Below are 24,792 nucleotides of genomic sequence, written 5' to 3' on the forward strand. Positions count from 1 at the left end.
TTATTTTGTACGAGCTACGTCCTTCAGGCCCTGCATGGATGGGTGATATTTCATAACGACTGTCTGATTGGTGACAAAAATCGAAAAGGTACCATCGACAAATCAAAAAATAACACCACACAATTCGCCGTAGTCAGTCCTATGTCCGGTTGCGAAAGGGGGGGGATAGATAGCTCCATTCTGAATGCCTGTAGGCTACCGCAGGGTCTTAGAGGGAAGCTGTGAAAAGTACAGTAGCTGACTCACTGGGGAAGCTGCCACCACACCTGGCAGTTAGGTATAACATATAAAGCCAAGGAATGAGAAGGAGAAGTTTAAGGTCCGGCATGAATAACCGGCGGGAGGTGACTGGGTCGGGCTCCCGTAATGGACAGCACGGCATCAAAGCCGTTAATCGTGGGGTAGTTTGACATCAAGGCGCCACGATGACCAGGAAACTGGCTTCGCCTGCTGCAGTTGTTTCTCTAAAAACCTTGAACGGCCACTTCAGCAGTTTCGCGTAGGCACTGAATTAAATGGACTGACGTTGGACTACTACAAAATAATAACGGTGGGGGCAGGTACATCTTACCGCCTCTTGTTGCACCAGAGATTCATCGAGCGCTTCCCACACTATACGCGCACGTGATTGTCCAGAGGGTCACAGGTCATCACCGCTTCATTACCCTCAACGACACAATTCCGGATGGGACAGAAGCAGTGGTATCAATAAAATCACGCTGCATTGCGAGCAACAGTTTCAGTGCTCGCCGAAACACTCTTCTTTACCGTCCGGTTTAGGTCCCCACTGAGATTCGGGACGAATTCCAAAGAAAGGGTATAGAATTTTCGGAAATGGATCTCTTGGACAGACCTGATATTCCCATGCTCTATGCATCTGCAGCAACTCCGAGAATTCTATGTTAAATCAATTGATTAGATTGCATTTTTACTGTGTGCTGATATGTCGCTGTTCCAACTATCCAATTACAATCTATTATGTTGCAGTTGTAGCTGTCAGATTACGCGTTCAGAAGAATCACTTTCGCGTTATTGGTTTGAGTGACCAAAGACATCCGCCATGGAAAAATCATCTAGAACATCGGCGGGACGCACTAAGGCAGGATATTGCTAGGCTGTTCAAATCAACTTTGGCAGTTGACATTCTGGGCAGGAAATACTTTGTCCTATGAAATCGGTTGCGACGGTATGGTGAAAGTTAACCTAGGCGTGTTCAGAATGCAATGTACGCGAGGAACCAGCGGAGTTTATACAAATGATTCAACGAATCCCAGCAGAGCGTCCAGACAGTACAGTTATCGGGGTGGATTTTTTGGTTACCTGCCTGGCTTGCGGATTGAATTAGCACTAAAGATGTCCGCCATGGCACTATGCCGGGCATGTATTTTGCGGATGTTACCGAAGAGGATGTTCGACGAGCCACAAACAGCTCGAAGAACGGGAGGGGTCCTGGTTTGGATCTGGTCCAGAATTCCTGGTATAAAAAGTTTACCAGGTATACACGGTTGGTTACCACATGACATAGATCAGGTCATTAGACAGCCTGAGGAATTTCCACCCTCCCTCATTGCGGAGATTACCTATCATACCTTGACCCTAAAAAGGACACGATGGAGGATTCCGCAATCACAAGACCAATTACTTGTTTACTAAGCGCCTACAAACTTATAACGTCCGCGCCTCGAGACCAACAACATTTTGTCCGAGGAGCAGAAGGGTTGCCGATTGGAACCAAGGGGATGAAAAGGGCAATTCGTTATTGATTCGGTAGTTGTAGGACAGGCAACTAGACCCCAAAGAAATCTCTATACTTGCTATATCGATTATGCCGGGGATTTTTCCAGCGTCCCGCTCAACTGACTAATTGATGCCCTACATCTGTACCGCATTGAACCGAAACTAATCAAGTTTTTGGCGACAGATATGGAAGGGTTGCATACCACGTTGTTAGTGCGTTCATTTGAAGGTACTAACACTTTAAAGCCCATCCGCATACGGAGAAGTATTTTCCAAGGGGATTTGTTAAGCCCTCTTTAGTCCTGTATGGCAATACCTCACTTTCAAGGCTAATGAATGATCCTAGTACTGGTATGCTAGTACTGATGACCATATCAGAAGTCTTTTACGAATAGTAGATATGTTTAGTCGAGATATTCGAGTCGAATTTGGAATAGACAAAAGTCGAACAGAAGCCATCCGTAAAGGTAATCACGGGCCACATGCCGAACATATCATTGGTGGCCTTGCACGTCTAAGCCATGACCGAAGCAGACTTCCACAAATATCTGGGAATTCTGTAAGAACCCATGATCGAGTTGGTGATCTGAAGGATATCTGGTTTTCCAATTCATGCGACCTGTGAAGTTGGTGCTGAAATTGCAAGTTTCGGGAAAAATTAAAATAAGCACGCTGAATGTGTTCACTAGCCCTTCACTGGCTTATGCTTTCGGAATATTGCCGTGGACGAAGACCGATCTGGAAAACGTCCAACGGTAGATGCGTACTACTATGCCCAGATTCTGGACAACACTTAGTGTCAGAAGAACTCGTGCGCTGGGTTGAATTGCTCTACCACGATCCGAAAAGTGAAGTTCGAAGTATGGTGGGTGTATCAAAACGGCTTCGTGTCTCTGTTGGTGTGACATCAAGGAAGCGCCCTCTCACCAGTCCACTTTGTTTTTGTTATGGACACTGTCACACGGGATATCCAATGTCCGGCGCCCTACACAGTGCTTTATGCAGATGATGTTTCCTTGGCATCTGATAGCAAAAATGATCTCGAGCAACTTGTCCAAAAATGAAATCATTGCCTCATGCAACACGGTCTCAGATTGAATCTAAACAAAACGGAATTTTTGACGACCGATCCCCATGCAGCAGGCACAATCACTGTCAGCGGCAGTGATCTGCCCAGAACTGAGCGATTTAAATACCTTGGGTCAACGCTATCAGTCAATCCAGAATTGCGTTATGAAATTGCTTCACGCATTAACACAACCTGGATGAAGTGGCGTTCCACAACTGGTGCTCTTTGTGATCGATGTATCAACGACCGTCTCAAATCTAAAATTTACCGCAATGTCGTCCGTCATGTCGCCCTCTATGGTTCTGAGTGTTAGCCGACTACAAAAGACAATGAAGGGTGTCTTGCGGTAATGGAAACGAAGATGCTGCGTTGGACTAGTGACGTGACACGTTTTGATTAGATCCGAAATGAGGATATCCGCGATCGGTATGGGGTTGCGCCGATCGTGGAAAAATTGCGACAGGCGTCTTCGATGGTATATGGTCACCCAATTCGCACTAACAAGAATTCACTTGCCAAGATTGGTCTGAACATCGCATCGACTTCGACCAAAAGGCAGGCTGAAACAACGGTGGCTTGATACGCTGGATGGGGATTTAGAAGTCTCGAGATTGCACCCAAATCAGGCATTCGATAGAGCTAAATGGCGAAACCGATCACGACGACCCGACCTCGCTTGTGAACGGGACCAAGACTGAAGAAAAAGAAGATGTCCAAATTCTGGATGTATCACCCAAATTCTGCGGTGGAGCGGATGAACCTGCCTCGTGACATCAGAGGCAGAGCCGTGGTTGACGTGGCAGCACAACATCATCGCCGAGTTGTTGCAAACAGCAGGCGAGTCGCTTGTATGTCGAGCTGATTGTCAGTAGACTGTGGGCTGTGGGGCGGGGGGCTCTTTGCTGAGACGGACGGATTTACATATGCACACTATTCAGGATGGTGTGGTCGCCACCCGAGCTTATAAAAAGCTCATTTTGAAAGTGTAGGTGAGTAATGGTGCTAAATATGTGGTTCAGAAGGAAGCTATCATGAGAGCGGGGATGGTATCCTTCGTTAATTTGACAGAGACGAGTGTGAATATGACTCGAGCCTGTTCCCATTACATGTACAATGTCCCAGGAGGCAAATATGAGTAGAAAGACTGTCTTCTTAAGAGCAAGCAGAAAAAGATATTTGGATTGAAGACAGGAGTGTCCTACTATGTGCAGTTGTAGGATCCGATATTCTGTAGAAGATTGGTTGAACGGCGATGTTATGTGACCTTCGGTTGCTGTAAGATTTGAAGATGCCCAGAGTTCGGGCAGGAAATTCCTGGAACTGAGTGAGTGGGTAATCCGCACGAGTGAGTGGTGTAATGTTATGAGCCTTATCATGAGGGCAACAGTTTAAGAATCAAATGCTATTGAGGAGGGTATCTAGGGTTGCATTCGTCGGAGTTGTGGTTGTGTCCGGCTTCCGGCATATATCTTTGAAGTACCTGATATTTCCCCGGCAGGAAACTAAACGAAATTATAATAACCAGGAAATGGCCATCGTAGATCACCCACTATCAATACCCAGCACAGCTGTTCGATACCTCCCTTTTGTGGAAAAAATATTTAAGCTAAAATGCATTTTCATGGTTACCTAATTTTCATATTTCCTGCAAAGATTAAATGTTTTCAAAACAACATCTTTTCCGTGAAGAATACTAATCCAGACCCATTGTGCCAGGGTCCCGCGAGGCGAACTACTGTGTGTTTTTATCATGCATCCACCTAAACAATATGCAAATTACGGAGCAGCGGCAGAGGGCATCTGAGTGTTATATGAGAAAAATGACTCTACTCCGGTTAGCAAGTAATACACACTGTCTAACTTATTCAAAGAGCAGCAGCGGCGTTTGTATGCCTCAACGAATTTCCGCGAATTCCCACAACCGTGTGCAACGGCGGTAGCTATAGGTTCTCGTATCTTGCAGCAGCAGAAGTGCACGGAAAAGATACTATACCCTCGCATAGCCACACTGGGAACTATATGCGCGCCTGATGCACATTTGTATACAAGGTGTATGACGGAGTGCCTGCAAAGAGGGTACTCTACCTCCACGTTGACCACCGGGGATCTTGGTCACAGTACGTGGAACGTGCCTTGCACAATACTCGAAAATCCAATGGAGCTGCTGCTGTTGGGGGCTCCTGCGAAAATGTGTGCTCAGCACACAAAATAAGACTTTTCCATTCTTCTTTCATCATCATCATGTTCTATTCTACTCGTTGTCGTGGAATTGTCTGACTGAAATGGCTAATGAATGCTGACGCGTGGGCTGCTATAAGAAATATTACGCAGGCAACCATTACCGCTACACCTCCATAGGTGCAGCCTAGGAAAAAGATATATATCTTCGGAGAGAAGCAAAAAGAGGCTTGTGTGCAATAGTTGACCTTTTGCTCGGTTATGAAATAGTCTGGTGCAGTCACCGGATGACCTAAGCTTTACATAACTTTCCATGGGAAAGTTGTGGATCTCGGTTCACTGGGGATTTCAAGGACTACGAACCCAAAAGGCAGCATTCGACCGGATTAATCGAGGGACCGAAAAATATTTTCAATGGGAGATAGCTCAGCTAGAAATCGAGAGAGGATATTTCAGGGATGACTGCAATCAGAAGGGGCTGAAATACTATTCGAGTTATCCTTCTTGAAATCAGACCTGGCCTCCTAAGAGCCCCGACATCAACTCACTTATTGTAGGGAATTCAATTGCTTTCCGCGTTGTCGTCTCTGGTTAAGTCTAGTCACTCCTAGCCTCGGAGCTATCTCCCCGCGGTCGCTTATTAGCCATTCAATGCGTCGCATTATGATGCAGTCATATTGAATCATCACCAGCCGACACGTAAGTGCAATTTCTTCAGCATTTACTACATTACTTTGATGAGTGATCGACAATTACATTGTTATTAGCTGAAACTTGAAATGACTTTGAGGAGAAAAAACGTAGGCGAAGGAAGAATATTAATGAGCACATGTGGAAAGGGAGCCACACAGCCATTGTTCTGTTTTTATCTTTTGAAATTGTGGTGCCAAAAGCAATCTTCATCATCAGCACGAATATTATACGCACGATAGAATCATGTAGTGTGGCGGCAATGGGAGAGATTCTATCATAATGAGACTGTGAAGTGAATGGAATAAGCTTGCACAATTAATCTTGTCATAAATAGTTGGTAGTTTTGGTTGTACGCTTCTTCGAGAATAGTGCAGAGTTCAATGTTCAATCCAATCTGAAATAATTCCTCAGAGATCGCTTATGGTATGGGGTGTGACGTCCCCGAGGTAAGTAGTCCTGACCCCTAGCTGGCAGTATACCTGCATCCTAGATAGTAGCCTTGAGAAGAGCTCTCTCGGTAAAGAGCGAACCGCGAATGACCGGTACACTCTGATTCGTCCGTGAATTCCGGGATCAGCTAAGCGTAGGTCAGGCCTCAGGAAACTGGGGTAGGGCTGTGTCCTCGAGGGTACTCCCGTTCGTGACTATTGCGGTCCACTCCCTTGCACACGATGCGATGGTGAATTTTCCATGGAGAATAAAATGAAATCAACAACAAAAATTGACGAAATATCAGGAAAGGAGGAAGAGTTGAGTGCGTTTAGGTGCAGCACTCCGGTGGGTGGTAGCATCGCAGCTGACACCGCCGTAAATTCAGTGTGAGGCTTCTATGCCCTGGAAGTGCCCCAGCCGTGACAAGCCTTCTATGTACTTGTGGACGGCAGAAATTGCAGACCTAGGGAGAGAGTGTCATAATCTCCGCCGTTTGGCACAACGTTTACACGTCAACGAGCAGACATGCGCCATAAAGGCAAAGTATAGATCAGCAAAAAGGAGACTCCGCAGCGCAATAAATAAAAGCAAAAGCTCGCGGTTGGCATTACCTGGTCAACGAAGTGAATGAGGACCCGTGAGGACTCGGTTATAAGCTTGTCACCCGGAAAATCGAGGCTCTCCGGAAGCCCTGCAAGTATCAGCCTGATGGACTGCATTGTACGCGCATTATTCCCCAGACACTTTGCACGGGTTGATGTCAATAGCGCGGAAAGCGTTGAGGAATGCCCCCTTTTCACAATGAGAGAGCTCGGAGAAGCGGTTCTCACTATGAAAAACAGGAAGGCGTCAGGTCCTGAGGTTTACAAACTGGTGTTCCGCCAACGCCCAGACTTGCTGCTTGGGGCATTTAACGCTTGTTTGACAGAGGGAATTTTTCATTGGTTTTGGAAGGTGGCCAGACTCGCGCTGATCAGCAAGGGTGAAGGAGACTCAGAGCTCCCGTCTGCATACCGAGCGCTGTGTGTGCTTGACAGGGCCGGGAAAGTGCTCAAGAAGCTCATCAGGAGTGGACTCGCTGAAGCGATCCGCCCTGTCGGGGACTTATCCCCAAGGCAGTTCGGATTCAAAACAGGGAGATCCACAGTGGATGCTAGTAAAAAATGCCTTCAATTTCGTAAGATGGACAGATACGCTAGGAACATGGAACATTAGAAAACTCATTCCAGGTGCCAAGCTATCTCTTGCGGGATTATCTGAAAGACCGCTCCCTGTTCTATGAGACGCTAGAGGGCCAGAGGAGGATAGAAATCACGTCGGGAGTAGTACAGGGATCCATCCTAGGGGCGGACCTGTGGAACGCTTCCTATGATAGTCTGCTGAGATTCGGTATGGCCATAAAGTCTCACCTGGTCGGTTAAGCAGATGACGTTGCGACACTTGTTGCCAGATGCACTGTTGAACAAACGCAAAGCAGACTTGGTATATTAATGCGACGGGTAAGCGTATGGATGACTGCTTGTGATTTCAGCGTTGCGCTGGAAAAAAAACCAAGTAGTCATCTCGACCAGAAAGAGAATCCCGACCATGCGTTCCATATCGATCGGCGAGTTGACTATAGAGTCAAAAGCAGCCGGTAAATACCTTGGTTCGACTCGACGATGAACTTCTTAGAGCAAATCAAAACAGCAGCGAACAGGGCTGCAGCTGGTGTATCGGCCTTGAGTCGACTAACGGCGAATGTTGGGGACCTTATATCTACTAGGAGACGTCTCCTTATGGGAGCAACGCAATCAGTTCTGCTTTATTGTGCGTAAGTATGGGCTGATGCCCTTGACAGAGAGGTGCATCGTCAGCGCCTTGCTCAAGTGCAGAGACGGGAAGCCTTGTGAGTGACGTCTGCTTATTGGACTGTCTCAAAACCGGCGGTGATGGGCATCGCGGGAGTGACCTCCGTTGCCCTCTTGCCAAGGAGCGTAAAGTGAAAATTTAATAGAGGTGGTTGCCCGTGAGGAACCTTAACGCACCCTCACCGAGTGGCAATTCTTTTAGCAAAATGAGTCAAGGGGCAGATGCACCGCGCGGCTCATCGACAATTTAGACCCATGGCTAAACCGAACGCACGGTGAGATTGATCCTCCTTACCCAACTTCTAAGCGGAGATGGAGGTTTTCAGTCTTACCTGCACAGGAAGGGAAGGCGCGATCGCCTGATTGTGTGTTCCACGATGGAGTGGCGGACGACGCTGAACACACCGTTCGTCAGCAGCTTTATGCAGACACAGGGGAGCTCTCTCCAGACAACATTGTCAGAGAGATGTTGAAGAACGCTGGCAGCTGGAGTCGTGTTGGAGGCTTTCCTTCTTGCGATGAAGATTGAGCTCCACCGGCGGAGGGACCGAATGGCAAGTGGTTCCCTAAACTAACAACTCCCTTCCTTCCCTCCCTTCCCGTTTGTGAAAGGAATTCCCTGACTTGAAGGCTCCCAAATGCGGGAGAGCAGGAGGGCTATCCCGAAGTAATGTGTCAAACGGCTCCAGGCAAGTTCTCTGATGAGAGGGAGGTGTTTAGTTAGTAGCCCGACAGCGTACTGTTACGGGAGTCCAACACTTTGTGCATAAACGCATTCACCAACCCTACTCAAAAAAAAATCCAATCTGAATTAATGGACTGGGTTATCTCAGTTGAGCTACCGAAAGGAAAGTGTGAGCTAGAAACGCTCCTTTAAAAATGAGCAAACGACGGTTTAATTGTGGTTCAAAGTCAACCCGTGGAATTGTGCTTAGATAGTTGTGATTAATACGTGGTTCCCGCAGTTTTCATCCCCCCAAAGAAGAGAAAACCGGTAAAATAGCAAATTTGCACCGCAAAAAAAAACTGAACAATTAAAAATACCGCGAAAGTCGGTTATAAATTGATGGCAGGAACAGAAGAACCCAGTAATTGGACTGCGATAGCGACCGTAAAAAATTGGTCTAACGAGTTTCAATGTCAATCACACGTCGTGATGGGCCACGTCCTGGTGTCCCGAAAAAGGCTGCTACGGAGGGTAACGTAACAAAAATCCAGGATCTCGTATTGACAGACCGCTGATTGAAGGTGCGCGAGATAGTTGAGACAGTAGGCATCTCAAAAGATTGCGTGGGTCATATTCTGCAAGAGAAATTTGCCGGCGTGATGGGTGGGGGCGCCTTTGGTGCGGACAACGTGAGACCACTTCAGAGCAATGTTTGATCCTGTTCAAGCGCAATCCGAAGGAGTTTCTGCGTCATTTCATGACCATCGATGGGTACACCAGAGGCCAAGGAACAGTGGAAACAGTGGACTTTACTCAGCGAATGTGTTCTAAAGAAGGCGAAGATTGCCCTATCGGCCGGAAAGGTGATTGCCATCGTTTTCTGGGATTCACAAGGTGTGATCTGAATCGACAACCTGTCGAAGGGCAAAATGGTCACAGGGTTCTATTGTGCCGAATTATTGGCCCGATTGACCGTTAAATTGCAGAAGAAAGCCCATTTAACGAAGGTAAAAGCCTTGAAAGAGATATCTCGATAATAGAGCTGGACCGCATAATTAAATAAGGTTGATACAAATGAATCTCGACCATTGGAAGCCGGCTCACGACCTGAGAATATTCTCCAGGCTCCAGATTGACAGGAATAGGAACTGCAACAGATTCAACAGATAATAGTGAATGTAAAAAAGGACTTTGCGTATGAAGTAATCAACTGCTGGGGGCTACCCCTGCCGTGAGTTCGGTTTTCGCAAAGGCTGTCCCTCGTCTCCACACATATCTTCATGAATTGAAGAATAAAAATTGAATCTCTTGAAGTTTATTATTCGTCCACAATCCTCATTCAATTTAGATCTACCTTTCCGGAATGTTATGTACAATCTCTTTACCACTTAATCCCCTCATTGTTTTCCCAACAAACATCCTTAAAATGATGAATCAAATCATTCAATTTTCCAAAACTCAATTCAATCTTATTGACGAAGGATAGATCGTGAAACTCAGCTCAACGTATTCACTCGTAGATTCCTCGACAATCTCGTGTTGTTTTCAAGACTCCCGCATGGTTTTCCGAGTTCTTTCATTTGAATCTTTTATTTTTCATTTTCACTCTGGGATTCCTTCAAGTGTTTGTAGTACCATCCCGAGGAGAGCATACTCATAATAAACAACATTCATGAACCATCAATCATTCGCACGATCACCGGTTGTAATGGGCTTTATGGTGGTGGCGAGTCTCCAAGAGTTCCCTTCTTGGGCCTTTATTTTTTTGTTATTCCTGTGAACATTAAGCATCTATGGTTAAGGCTTGTTGGTAAGGGAGAGTGTGGTTTGATTCGATGAATTTTAGATAATTCGTGGTAGTTGTTATCCGATAGGATTTAGTATTTGAAGTTTAGATCATTTCTGCTGAAGATTGTTCAAATGGAGGACTAGTCATACTCCGGAAATGAGTTTCCAGGTGGAATCATCCTTTTTGCTAAGGACGATCGACACCAGTTCAATTCACCAATTGAGTGTAATTTCATTTCTGGGTCCAGGGTCAAAATTATGTGGAAAATCTGTGCAAGGAGAGAAAATTATGCGCACCCCAATCTTATGGCTTTATTTTAACTAAATATTTTTTCCAGACCCCCGAAGGACTTCAAGCTCGGAAGCAAGAAGACTCAACACAGGAGATTCATCTCCCAGCGCATTGTTTGAAATTGTAAGGTGGGAAAAAATCATTGCGCATGTTTGAACTTCTACGGTAAATGAGCGAGAAAAATTTCGCGCACTCGGTTTGGGGTTAGCGCCGTGTAATTGATGTAGTTTCGAACTCGGGGCAAGTAGATCGAAAGGTTAACACTCAATCAACCGTGCCATTACACCATCGATAAGATATTCTAGTTCGTTGGAAATTGTCTGTTTTACTAAACGCTATTTCAAAACATTTTAAAGAGTTCCATCCCTACATGCGAAAACCTCTCTATATTTCAATCAACTCCCTCTTCCCCTATTATCTTTAATGATATCATACAAATGGTGTGCATATATTATAGATAAAGCATCGAATGGTGCAACTATCTCGTATCTGTATAAATTCCACTCCAATTCTATGCGTTCTATAAGAGCATGTGGCTTTTGAATGGAATCAATGGCAGCCATTGGCGACGCAGTATATCAATTCGCGTAGTGTAATGTAGAACATCACAGTTTAACAGAATAATAATGATGAATGAATGAAACATAAAAATGAAAAGTAGAAGAATAACGAAAGCGAAATAAATAGATACATTCAGAGTTTACAGGGAAACCCGCATTAATAATTGCAGGAATATGATTTCATTGCTGTCTTTCATTGTTAATGAAGCGAATAATTTAGTTTTGCAGAATAAATTCATAAATGCTTTCTCTCTTTGATATCGAAATGAAACGGAAATATAACAATTGTTAAGCGGTGTATCGTTATCTGGTGTAGGTATTATATAGTTTGTCTGTATAGATATCTGCATTTTAAAATAGAAAGGTTGACAGCCATAGAATAGATCCCTGATTAGCTGTCACCTCTCTTTCTTTCGATCACTGTCCTTCGGAAAGATTTGTCAGTGTCAGGAGAGAAGGGACGTCCAGAGGCCCTTCTCGTCAGGCTAGACGATAAAAGGTCTATTCCCTCCAGAAATCCAACAGTGTCAAATCTACCCGGAAGATTCGAACCAATACTATAGCTGTCGAACTTTCGTCGATAACCAACAAGGGGAACACGTTCTGCGTGGCAGATCAGAATATTGGGAGTATCCTGGTTTGACTCTCGTGCAGTCTTGAACTAAGGGATCTGAACTGCCTTGTGAACAAGAGGTAGAGAAGGCGATCAAACAGGATTACCCAGATTGGGCCAAGCTCAAAGTAGGAGTCACAATCTAGATTGTCCCGTGGACAAGAGGTAGAGAAGGCGTTTTAACAGGTCCCATATTGGACCAACCTCAAAGTGGTAGTCACAATCCAGAGAACACAAATTGGCCAATGTTAACGTCCTTGAAAAAAAAAAGCCAAGCAATTTCTCAATGCTGGAAAAACGAAAATCCTGCGAAAGAATGCTGAGTTTTCGACAATGACCGCAATATGTGAAATAAGATATGACTTACGGTCCTTGCTTGGAACGATGACAGGCGAATACCTACGATATCTCTGTTGGTATTCATCAAGGAAGTGTCCTCTCACCACTCCTCTTCGTTCTTGTCGTGGACACTGTTATGGGACAAGCAACGTCCAGCGCCGTAAGACCTATGCAGACGGTGTTTTCCTAGCGACTCAAAACAGAATGGTATGACAAAACGACATTTGATGAAGTGGCGCTCTTCAACAGTCATCCTTGGCGAACGATTGATGCTTATAAACGTCTTATGCAATGGAAAAAACTATCGTCCTGTTGCCCGCCATGGATCTAGGTGCTGGTTAGTAATAGAGACGAAGATATTGTACCGAATTAGTAGCAGCTACCAGCATGTAAGTAATAGGGATATCGAAGATCAATCTGAGATTGCAACCATGAACAGAGGCATCTTCCATAATATGTTCATGTATGTTAATCGATGAGAACTTGCTGGCTAAAATGGGCTTAAATCTCTAAGTAGAAAGGAAAGGACAAAAGCTAAAGAAGGGAATAATAGTTTTCAGCTTTTACCTGACATTGAAGGAAATTGGCCTGTTGGCCTGTTGGAACTAGGTGTTCGTGCTATTTACAACTGTTTGGCTAGGTTGTTTACGTTTGTAAAATACCTTCGTTTTGGCAAACTGTCATTATTCCATGAATAATAAAAATCTCCGAAGTTCTTTCGATCGATCTGACAATAAAAGGAAGAATACAAGCACCAGGAAATGGAAGGTCTAAGAAGGTCTTTTTCTTTTGAATTGAAGCCAAAGATGTGGCCAATAATTCTATTTAAACAGTAAATACCTAATTTGCCAATTTTAGCCTTGATTTACTTCCGAAGATAAACGTCATTTAGACTCTCCTACACTGTACTCCCTTCTTAAAAGCCGATAGATATGATTCAACTAGGCCGAAAAAGACAAGCCTATAAGAAAACCAACAAAAGCCTCCAGCTGACTACTTAATAGGTGGAAAGAATGCTTTGAGAAAACTTGCGGAGAGGCGGACGTAAACCCACGAGGAGCACATATGAAACGGTGATGGGATAATTAGGAGGCCGTTCATCTTCACGACAGAAACTCCTACAGTCACCAGAGATGATCTGCTGGAAATCTGCAGTAGAATAGGTGACAACAAACTTGGGACCTGGGCAGCATATCGAATAAGGACTTTAAGTCTGGGGTGATATCTAGACTTCGTTCAGTTGTTCGAAGCATGCATGTTCGTGGGAATACAAGGGTGGACCCAAAAAACAAAAAGGAAATGCGTCATAACTTCTTTAAAATTTTTACATCAAATTTGGATCGCAAAGTATTCTTCATTTTCACATTTTCACATTTTGAACGGGGTTGGTCTTCTATTCCTTGGTCTCCACTTTTAAGACTCTGGTTTTACTTAGAGCAGCATCCCCATATGCAGTTTTAAGCGTTACAATAGTTTCCGCGGTCGATTTGCCCAACAGAAAACAACATTTCACAGCGGCGCATTGTTTTACTTAAACCGGGGCGATTCGGTGTACTCAAAGCGACGCCACTTTGCGCAACGACTCAAGTGACGTGACTGTGACCGATCGATCAATGGGTTTCCCCACTCCCCACCCTAGTCCAATTCTCGCTACTTTTGAGTCCTCCCTCATATTGCAGATGGCAGAGGTTGAAACTGTTACTTAAGGCTACTAAACCTCAGATGAGCCATCCTCCTATAGATCCATATGACTTTTAGATACTATGGGAAAAATGCTAGAGGGGGTAATATACAAAAGATTGCTCCCGGTTTTCGAGAGCCAAGGTCTTTCAGATCAAGCCAGTGATCGAACAAAATGGCACAACCGAAGAAGAACCGAAGAATAAGAAGAAGAAGAGTGGATTCCGCGAGGCCAGATTAACCATTAATGTGATCGAAGTAACCAAGTAACCAAGCGACGATGTAATTCACAGAAATGGTAGTAGCTGCGAATAGCTGACCCTGGACGTGAAAAATGGATTCATTTCGGGCAATTGGAACCTAAAATGAAAATCGCTGGCAAAGATTGATGTTCCCAGCAATCTCGCTGCTATTTACAAGAACGAATATTCTTTTTTGATACCGATGACGACGCTCGGGAAAGGGTTAGTGAACAGCACAGGTTGATAAAGACGTGATTGAGGAGACGGCGTGGTAAGATTAATTATATTCTCATTCACTTTCTCACGGGATATCGCCAGTACTTATACAACTTTAAACTGGACACTTCACCCGATTGGCCAAACGATGATAGAGTCCTAGAGGACCCAGAGTATGTATTCTTCCACTGCCCAATATTCATTCGTGGAAAAAAGCACGAATTTAGAGAAAACTGTAGGAGAAGTGCTCACACCCACTAGTGTGTCTGGGCTAGGTTATTTTAAGGATTTCCAATTTCTCAAAAAAAAAAAAAAATGAACGGGCGGACCTGCGAGAAGTTGCCAGATATCCTATCAGGCGAAGTTACAATTGTTGTTTTCAGACTGTGCGAAGTGAAGGAGGAAACTTTCGGTACAAGAACTTGAAACCAAAGTATCGGTGGCTTTTGGAAGTAAGCAACGGGCTCTCGGTCATCAATATCCCCCGACCATAGTGTCTCGGTGGTGTAGATCAAGTGATTTAGATTTGGGGAAGGTACTAACTTACTGATAAAACCAGTAACAAATGCAAAGAAAGATAAGCTGAAAGACAAAAACAGCAGCAAAACCCACCGCATTTGTTCAAAAGAGGTGACAGCAAGAGGTACTCCAGGACCAAGAGAAATTACCTATTCAAGAAAAATTTTCCGCAAATGCCAAACAACGTAGAAGATAAAGCACAAGGAAGGCCAATCAATAAATGAAAAAGTCAAGAACTGTATAAAAGGAGTCCGGGACTTATAGAGAACAGAGAACGGATGCGGAAGAATTACCCTTCTCCAGCAAGGGCAATCTGTCCTACGCGGAAGTACTCAAAAAGAGTAAAGCTGAAAGGTGTTTCTAATGCCGAATGTTTGGGCATAGCGTGTATAGGTCAGTGCTTTTTTGAAAAGTTCCCCCTTAAAAATGGACAGATAGTGAACCGGTTGGATTAAGGTTCCACAGCCAGTTAATACTGGGATGACCAGGAAAGATTTTTTTTAATGATAGATTATTCATCATAGAACAAGCCCCTAATCTTTAAATTATTTCCTTTTCTTGTGGAAGGTGAGATGGGATTCATCAGCAGTTCTATTTAAGGCAACATTATCGAGGAGATCCTGGGGGGCGGTGACAGATGAAGCCATGTTGGGCATTACATTCGGGTTCTTCTCGTTGCAAAAAAAGATGGAGCTCGATCGGTGGAGGGGCTGGATGGCAGAAGGTTCGTTGAACTAACAACTCCCTTCCTCCTCTCCCCACCCGTTCGTAAAAGGAATTTTCTGATTTAAAAGCTCCGCAAGGCGGGAGAACTAGGGGGATAGCCCGAAGTAGTGTGATAAACGGTTTCAGGCTAGCTGTCTAATGGTAGGGAGGTATTTAGTCGGTAGCCCGACAGCATACTGTTGCGGGAGTCCAATACTCTGTGCGAAAAAACATTCACCTACCCCAGCCCAACAAAAAAATCTTTTAATTAGTAAATTGAACAAGATAAGTCCTTTGTCGCGCAACTGAAGCCACCTATTAAAAGTCTGCCTGTTTTTATATAATTTTCCACTTTGATATCCTTGAGTCTCAGAAATGATGCATGAAAAGATACATCGTTACTGATTTGAATAGATATGCATGTATGCATGGTGGTCTTTCGGAGTGGCATTATGGGTTTCGGCGAGCCCGTTCTACGGTCGATGCAGTAGCAAAGGTCGTGGAATTGGCTCGAAATGCAATGGCCATGGGCAAATGCTGTGCTCTGGTGACGCTGGACGTCAAAAATGCTTTTAACTCCAACGGGGGCTGGATTATGGGCGCTTTGGCCAAACTGGGTGTTCCTAGCTACTTGGCTCGGCTCATCGAGAATTACTTTTCGGACAGACTTCTCTGGTATGAGACGGACGACGCGCCGAAGGAGTACATTGTGACAGCAGGTGTGCCTCAAGGTTCTGTATTGGGACCGCTGCTGTGGAACATAATGTACGACGGAGTGCTTGGTCTTCGCGTGCCGGAGGAGACAACGCTGATTAGTTTTGCGGACACCTGGCGGTAGTTGCAATTGCAAAGCATCCCGAGGACGTGGAGCTTTATGCAAATGAAGCCATTCATACCATCAAGTCATGGTTACGAATGGCCATGCTGGACCTGGCGGGCGAAAAGACGGAGGCGGTCCTCATTACCAACCGTAGGAAGATCGTGATCGTAATCGATCGTAATCGTGAGGTCGTCTCAAAATCGGTTGTCAAATACCTGGGGGTGATGATCGATGCCAAGCTGAGTTTCAAGGGACACTTGGATTATGCGCGAGGGAAGACAGCAAATGCCAGCTCATCCCTTGCAAGGATGATGCCTAACGTGGGAGGGCCGAAGTATAGTCGCAGGCTACTCATCGCGGGAGTGATGAGGTCGATCCTGGTATACGCGGCTCCTGTCTTGGCGGGAGCGTTGAACCACGCTGTCAACCGGAGGAAGATAAGTTCGGCATACCGGCCAATTGCGCTAAGGGTGTGCAGCGCATTTAGGACGGCGTCGACGGAGGCAGTGTGTGTCATCGCAGGAATGATCCCTATAGATCTTCTAGCGAGCGAGGCACACTGACTCTACGAGAAACGGAAGGCAAATCCAGCCGAGGTGAATGCGGATTTCCGAAAAGCCATCAGAAGAGAGTTGTGTGGCAAGTGGCAACAACGATGGGATAACTCCGACAAGGACCGGTGGACCCATACATTGATCCCGTGTATCGAGAAATGGGTCAACCGAAAGCACGGAGAATTGAATTACTACCTGACACAGTTCCTTACGGGACACGGTGGTTATAGGAAGTACTTGCATCGCTTCGAGTTGGACGAGTCTCCCAACTGTCCTGAATGCGGTGCTACACCCGAGGACCCGGAGCACGTTATGTTTCATTGTCCCAGATTTCTGCAGCAGAAAATGAGGTTGAACAGCATCTTAGGGGCGGACATCGAGCCCTCGAACCTGGTGGAAAAGATGCTGAAGTCGGAGGAAAACTGGATGGCGGTAAATGAGGCAGTAGCCGTGGTGCAGACAAAACTCCTGGAGTTGGATCGAACTCGGAAGGCGGCGCGACGGAGACGTGACATGGACGAGCTGGTATAGCGAACCAGAGCTTCCCCCGTGATGTAATACTTCACGGTGGTCCCGCGGGAAGGGGCGGAAGAGTGCGGGTGGTTTTAGTGGGTGCGAATCCCACACACAAAAAAAAAAGATATGCATGCATAGGTAGTATCCCACAATGTATTATTATGTACCAATATTAGAAATTAAGATAATCTAACAGTCGACATGCCATGTATCTTCGTTAATTCCTCAATCTGTTTTTGAAAACCAACTCGTGCAAGTCTCACGTCATACATACTATGCTCGTTCAAGTCCGAAATCCAACTGACTAAAAACTTGCAATTGATAGTCTCAGTTCCATTCGATTTCTGTGTGTGAAACAAGTTCTGAGTCGACTCAGTTCTCAGATAAGTAACAAAGCACGTATTTGTGTTACGCTAGAAATACGAATTTTTAATTCAGATTAAATTCAGGTTAGTTCCATTCTGCCCCCCTCCCCTTTTGTTCTCATACAAACTCGAGAACGAAGAACTCGTTAGCTTGCCTTACACTCAAAGTGAAAGCAGAAAGGTAATCAAGAAATCCAGGTGTAGATTAATAGATTCTTGTTATGAATTCTCATACATATAGTATCTATGTATCAGCGATTGTTAACATAGAATTATTAATAGAAGAAGAAAAATTAGATTAGGGACCTTGTACTCAATAGAATTGAACTCATTAAACTCATTTTCATACCTCATTGGAGGAGTCAAGACCAATTTATTATATTTGAATTGCCACCAAGCAATTGTGGAATATCTGAAAGATACTATAAGCGGGGCGTACGTACAAGTGTGTATCTTATCGTGGTACTATCGGAATATGGTAGATATATTTGTGTTGCTTTAGACAATTTGGACTTTCCTTTCAGAGCGTATACGTTTGTTCTGTGCGAATGGTTCAACCGTGGGCTCATTGTTAACTTGAAGGCAGTGTTCAACAGGGGATGTAGCTCAGTGGTAGAGCGTTCGCTTTGCATGTGAAAGGCCCCGGGTTCGATCCCCGGCATCTCCAAATATTTTTGTATTTTGCACAAATTTATAGAGCAAAATTTAACACAACCTTTTTTGCGGATTTCCTTATAATTAATTTATGTAGTCAGATAACTTTAGACATTGAACTATTTTTATCTTCCAGGGAAAAGATAAACCAAACCAGAAGATTCAAGAGGAACATAGAACCGAATCTGATGTGAACCTACAATGATTAATTGGCCTGAATCAATCTTCTAGTGATAATTCAGGGATTAGATACATTTTTCTAGATGGAAATGAATGTTTTAAATTAATTTTATCACTTTACTATTTTTTCGGAAATAATAGGTTGAAAATGTGTGTATGATTCAAACAGTAAATATTCTAGACCTAACCATTGCTGAAGTATAGTATCTATTGGTTTTTGACTTCCAAACTACAATTTGGATTAGATAGGCATTAAAAAACGCTTCAGGTATGAAAGATTTTGAAGTTCTCTTCATTATTCATTATTTGGAATGAAATATGTGACAGTTGCCTTGAGTTGATTATCGTGAATGAGTTCTCGGATTTCATTGTGTATTCACAATTCATGGTGCCATTCCTTTTTTAAAAAAGTGTGCAAATATTTTTTGAAAAATAGTCACAATTATTCCTTATCGGAGCGAATGAATAAATCTTAAGAATAAAATTATGGAAATGTTATCGAAAGCTAAATGAGAAAAACAATTTCCTATTAAAAGTGATTAATATGGGAAATTGGGGAATATCAAGTGAAGGTATCGTTGTAGAACTAATGTATCTGAACACTTTTATAATTGATCTGAAAAAAAGCTTAAAGATTTGGTGGAAATTTATAATTTCAGAGGCCTATGACTCTCCCATAGGCAAGTAACAATGCTGTAGAAAACATGAAAGAGGTTTATAAACCAGTTTGTTGTACCAGAAAAAATAAGTTGAATTTTTTCCTGTTCAGGGTATATTACTCGCTTTTTCAGCATTTACCAATAATTAATCTTTAGTTTCAGCAAGATCTTATTTTTCCTCAGAAACCGAACAGTAAATAGATTTCTTTCACAAGTTCAATGCTAGCATCATCGTAGACTGATTACCGGTTGGAATCTGTGATTCTTTAAAGCTTTTCTGGAAAAAGGACTTTTTCAAATGACATCATCCTCTTTCGCCTTCACAATCTTCAGAATCAAGGGTCCGCCTAGGCTGGCTAACTGGCATGGCTACTATCAGTCCAGAAAACTTCCAAGTATCTCTTATTCCAATAAACCTCTCGAAACCACTGTTGTATTCACCTTTATTCATTATGTTTAATCTGACTCTGGGGGTTTGCTTAGATGATGTCATCCTGAAAAAAGGCTTTCAAGTAGCCTTGAATATCATGAATCAGAGAAAATCTCACATTTTCGGAAGTTTCAGTTTTACTTCAAATAGTGTACTCATTTCCTTAAGTTATGCGTTGGACGAAATTCGTTCACAACTTATATGAGGAAAATCAGGAGAGGCGTGTCCCGTTCGGAAGTAAGGTCGGATCGTCTTGATTAGTTACACCATTTTGCTCCATGAATGGCCTAATCCGGATGTAGTAGTGAGTCTACCAAATAAACATCCAGCGTATCAAACTATCGTTGTTTTACCCGTTTATTGGACTATAGAAAAACATCATCTGCTTTATAGCTGTGTATAGGGCGCTGGACGTTGGATGTCCCGTACGACAGTGTCTACAACAAAAACAAAGAGAGGCGGTGAGGGGGCGCTTTCTTGATGAACACCAAAAGAGACACGAAGTGATTTTGATACACCCGCGACACTACGAACTTTACTTTTCGGATCGTGGAAGAGCAATCGAACCCAGTACACGAGTTCTACTGGCACTAAGTGTTGCCGTAGAGTATACCAGATGAGTTTGTCTAGCACACGGTCAAACGCTTTCTCTAGATCCAGAAATGCAATGTAATGAGGGCGATGCTTCTCACGGTGTTTCTCCATGAGTAGCCGCGCAGTGTGTATTGTATCAGTAGTTCCTCAGTTCTTGACAAACCAGACTTGATACATAGTTATTTTAACTATGCGTTTAGGTGCCGACTTAAGCTAGGACGGGTGATTGAAACTCTCCTGATATGGGTTCCAATATACCCAAATATCACAGAAAATAGAATGGCTAATAAATTGCTTTGTCAAGGTTCTAGTTTAGCAATAGTGAAAACTAGGACCGAATTTTTCCACTTGCTTATGAAGTTCTTCAAAAATTTGAGATTGTAAACATTTACGCAACCGAATGGAGTAGTCTAAACCCTAGTCGGTAAGCGAGAATCCCTATAAAGGAAGCTGACACCACCGCAGCTTGTCACCGACCCACCGAGCCATGGAAATGACGGCTCCAGTGAGGTGTCTAATCACCTTGAAAAAATCGAGGTAATAGGCTTATCCGTGTGAGCCAAAAAAATAAGGAGACTGTCCTGCAATTTGTATGTAGCTGTCCGGCTTCCTCAAACTTAAAGGAACTTTAGTAGGATTCTCTTCATTCAAAAATGGTATGTTTTCAGCTTTTAGAAGGTAATCTTAAATTAGAGATAATACGATCGTAGGTGTACACTCAACCAGTGGATACGAGGCCCGTCTTTACGATTACAATCACTAGACTGAAAGAGCAAATAACGGTCCCTAAGGGAAATCACTTCACTTCAAGAGGACATCCGATCGATATGAACCGAGCTCCATGCGACATTTCATTGGTAACCATTCTTATAACAGAGATCATAAGTCAGTAGGCCTGAGTTTGATTAGATCAACGCCTGCCAGATGCGTATAATTTTCACTCTTAGTCAGTATTTTTTTTCTACGGCAATGACACCCCTGTTCAAGTTTCTCAGGTAAGAGCATCCGCACAGTTTTTGACCTTATCGAAAATGATAGGTGGCTTACTATTGATATTACTGCCTTGGAAATGCCAGTGCAAAATTATTTATTTAATTAAAACAATATACAGAAAACAATTTCCTTGTTACATATTGTTCTCAGAGAGGAAAGCAAGTAAATGGCTTACCTTAGAGCTAAAGAATGAGACAGAGTCAAAGGATCCAAGCTGCAGCACATTGTAGGACCTGCATCGCCTCGGGATCGGGGAGCGAAAGTAGATGTCGAGCTCCGCGAAGGATTCATCAAAAGTGTCCGCACTACGTGTATTATGAGAGACGGTGCGGAAAATAATATCATAGTGGGCAGATTAGTCCATCAGACGATTATAGAGTTTGAAACAGATACACATATCAGCAGGGAAGGACGATTGAGGATGCGGAGCCGTGACGGATAGTCAACCCGTGGAAAAAAAGGTTCCGGGTGAATTTACTTTGTACGACTTCAAGAGCGCGGCATTCACGAATGCGGAAGCAGGACCAGATTACATAGCAATATTCAAGGATGTTTCTGACAAATGAGTTAAAGATTGTTAAAGAAGGCTGAATTGAGAGGAGGAAGGTAGGATAAAACCAGACGTTTTGAAAGCTCTATTGATTATGTCAACGAAGTGGGAATTGAAACGAAATTTGTCATCGAATATTACACCCAGGTCTTGGAAGGAGGTAAGGAGTGAAAAGAATTGTCCACTAAGAGAATAGGAAAAGGATGTTGAGGAGGGTTTAAGCAAATAGCACATCCAGTGGCATTTACTAACATTCAGTTTGTTTGGTCAGAATGTTTTGGTCAACGTTATCAAAGGCTTTGGAGAAATCAGTATAAGTAGCATGTACCTTCTGTCGTTAATTAAAGCAAGTAGCAACGAAGCTGGTAAAGACTAGGAGGTTTGAAGTCGTAGATCTATGTTTCACGAAAACATGCTGTTCTTTGATAATGAGGTGACCGATATGTGCGGCCAACCAGTCGTTGACGTATCTCTCGAGGATTTTATAGCAAGAGGCGAGGATAAGAGATGTGGCGATAGTTCACACTTGGCAAAGAGCAGGATCGGTTTCGACCAAAAAATTAAAATATAAGAAATCTGATCGCAAATTATGGAGAGTTGGATCAGAGGATTGTGGCGGGAGAGTCAGTTTTTAACGCTCATCTGTGGTGATACCTGGGCCCATAATTAAACTCCAAACTCAAATATGTCGAGTAACAGTTGTCCAAGAAAAGATGGAATTTACTCCTTGAAAACCGCCTCTCTATCAGAGATATTCGCTACAAGAGGAAAGTCTTATTATTTAAGTTGTTTACACGATCAAAGTAGAATGACCGCCTACTAATATTAGTCCTGCAAATTTCGAAGTACACTTGCCACTTCTTCCGCGAAAAAGAAAGGGGAAAAAGCTACTGAATAGTTCTCATTCTTTACCTTAATAACGCTAGGCGCGACGCAAAAGTTTCGATGAAGGACTGCATGAAGGAAATGGATTTGAATATCATATCTCATAGCCCGGACGTGTCTCCTATGATCATTATTTGCTTCATTCCTGAAAGAACCCTGGGAGGGGGCCAATTTGTGACGCATGAAGAAGTCGGGAACCGCATGCGCAAATAGTTGGTAATGCAATTAAAATTTCGCGAAGGACGATCCACATGCTTACAAAACTTTGGGAGTAACATATAAGGCCTGTCGTAGAGTATCTAGGAAAACGGTTTGATATTTTTTTGCATTTTTTACGATGAATAAATGCATGCAACTAATTTTTATGACGCTTCAAAAACAGGATTGTAGCTGACGATCCCAGTGAGTTAAAATTACGACATTAGGTATAAAGGTGGTTTCTTCTGACATATGTAGATTTCTCAGTATTTGCTTATTTACGAATTTAGAAAAGTGAATGGCTTAAATAGCATCACAACAATAAATTTACTGACACAATCTAAAATAACGCAATTTTCTTTTAGAATAGATTTCCCAAGGATAATTACTAAATTATATTCGGGTACTCCTTTTCCCATATAATATTCTCGTAATCATATGTCCTTATTACTAGGAAACATATTTATGTGTCTAGATTTCAACCAAAGAAAAGAAGCACAACAACAACGCAACAATGACAACAAGAAAAAAATTTATATCTGCTATCAAAGAAATTAGATTTTCTCTAACTGTTAAAAAATTCAAATCATTATTTATGGTTTCTATTAGAAATTATTTCAGAAATCATTTGAAATTCATCTAGAAACAACTCATGATAATTTCCAGCGAAATAAATCGTAATCGAATGTGATGGAATTAATATGAATAATTTTGAATTTAGATTGAAATAAAATCTAAACGCTCAAGTGATGTATCTTTAACAACGCTAAACAGTTTGTATCACTTACCAATATCAGCAATTCCGATGCCAAATCGATTAATCTCTTTGGGTTGATGGGAAACCGTTGTGTGTTCTTGGAGTCGTTGTCGTGCCACAGCTATTCCTACAGGGATGGCTCCTGCTGGAAGATAGTTTATTGTCAATGAAATTGGAATTAGTTTCAGATCAACTCTAAAATGGCTAAAACTATTACCAGAACTTTGCGGCACAGATATCGAATGGTTGTCCATGACCGTGCTTTTGGGGGATGACGATGATTCGATTTTGACAACGGCTGTTAAAGCGGTCCTTTGATGATGGCCCGGATTCGAGCCGTGAGGATGTTGGTGCTGGGTAGGATGATGTGATTGTCCTAGGTTGTTTGAGGTTGTTACCTCAGATACTTGACACGGTTCCCTCTTGATTTGTAACAATGTCAAATTCGTCGAGGACACAGCTGATGATGGTGTTGCTGCACCACCAGATCCTGAAGATGACGCGGATGCAATCTCTGACGAGGTAATACCGTGGCCATCCAGGAAATATGGAGAATTTGTTGTAGAGCCCAAAAGGCTAGACGTGGATGAAGGTTGAACGCTAGGAGATGAGGTTATTCCTGAACCTGCCACCGATGCTAGCGATGATGATGATGTGGAAGATGACGACAATGCCGATGATCCAGAAGATCCAGATGATGCTGAAGTGGCCCATGAAATGGGTATAGTTCGACTGCAGCCGTTTGTAATATCATTCGTGGAGTGCATTAACGTCGTTGTCGACGGGCTACTAGTAGACATTGTTGTCACCAGACCGTCGGGGGGATTGCCATCTACCTGAGAGGAGGCTAGTTGCGAATATTGATGGTGTTGAGGAAAACTGGGATGATTTTGTGACTGATGTGGAGTTAACAGATCTGTGTCTGTTTTTGTTGCGCTTCCACGTGAACTTCCGCAACTGATGCTCTCTGATTTAATGGTAAGATTGGTCACTGGCTGTAGGGGTGGCACCTGTTGTTATAGGTTTCAAAATGGAATGGAAAATTAATTTTAAATTA

The 24,792-nt window shown here is 43.3% G+C and overlaps 1 protein-coding gene and 1 non-coding gene across 7 annotated transcripts in view; one reads left to right on the forward strand and one right to left on the reverse strand.

The window, feature by feature from the left end:
* Positions 1 to 24,792, reverse strand: part of LOC119659043 (protein winged eye) — a 303,312-nt gene that overhangs the window by 38,033 nt on the left and 240,487 nt on the right. For 5 of the 6 annotated variants that reach the window (XM_038066946.1, XM_038066948.1, XM_038066944.1 and 2 more), the window contains 2 exons: positions 23,953 to 24,745; positions 23,767 to 23,880 (listed from right to left, as the gene is read on the reverse strand). In XM_038066946.1, coding sequence (XP_037922874.1) covers positions 23,767 to 23,880; positions 23,953 to 24,745 — 907 coding nt within the window. The remainder of the gene's footprint in view (positions 1 to 23,766; positions 23,881 to 23,952; positions 24,746 to 24,792) is intronic. The other variant, XM_038066945.1, reaches the window with a different exon arrangement.
* Trnaa-ugc lies at positions 18,431 to 18,502 on the forward strand. Its single transcript has one exon. It is a non-coding gene; the product is annotated as a tRNA-Ala (tRNA).

The sequence above is a fragment of the Hermetia illucens genome, chromosome 6 (assembly GCF_905115235.1).
Source record: "Hermetia illucens chromosome 6, iHerIll2.2.curated.20191125, whole genome shotgun sequence".
NCBI lineage: Eukaryota > Metazoa > Arthropoda > Insecta > Diptera > Stratiomyidae > Hermetia > Hermetia illucens.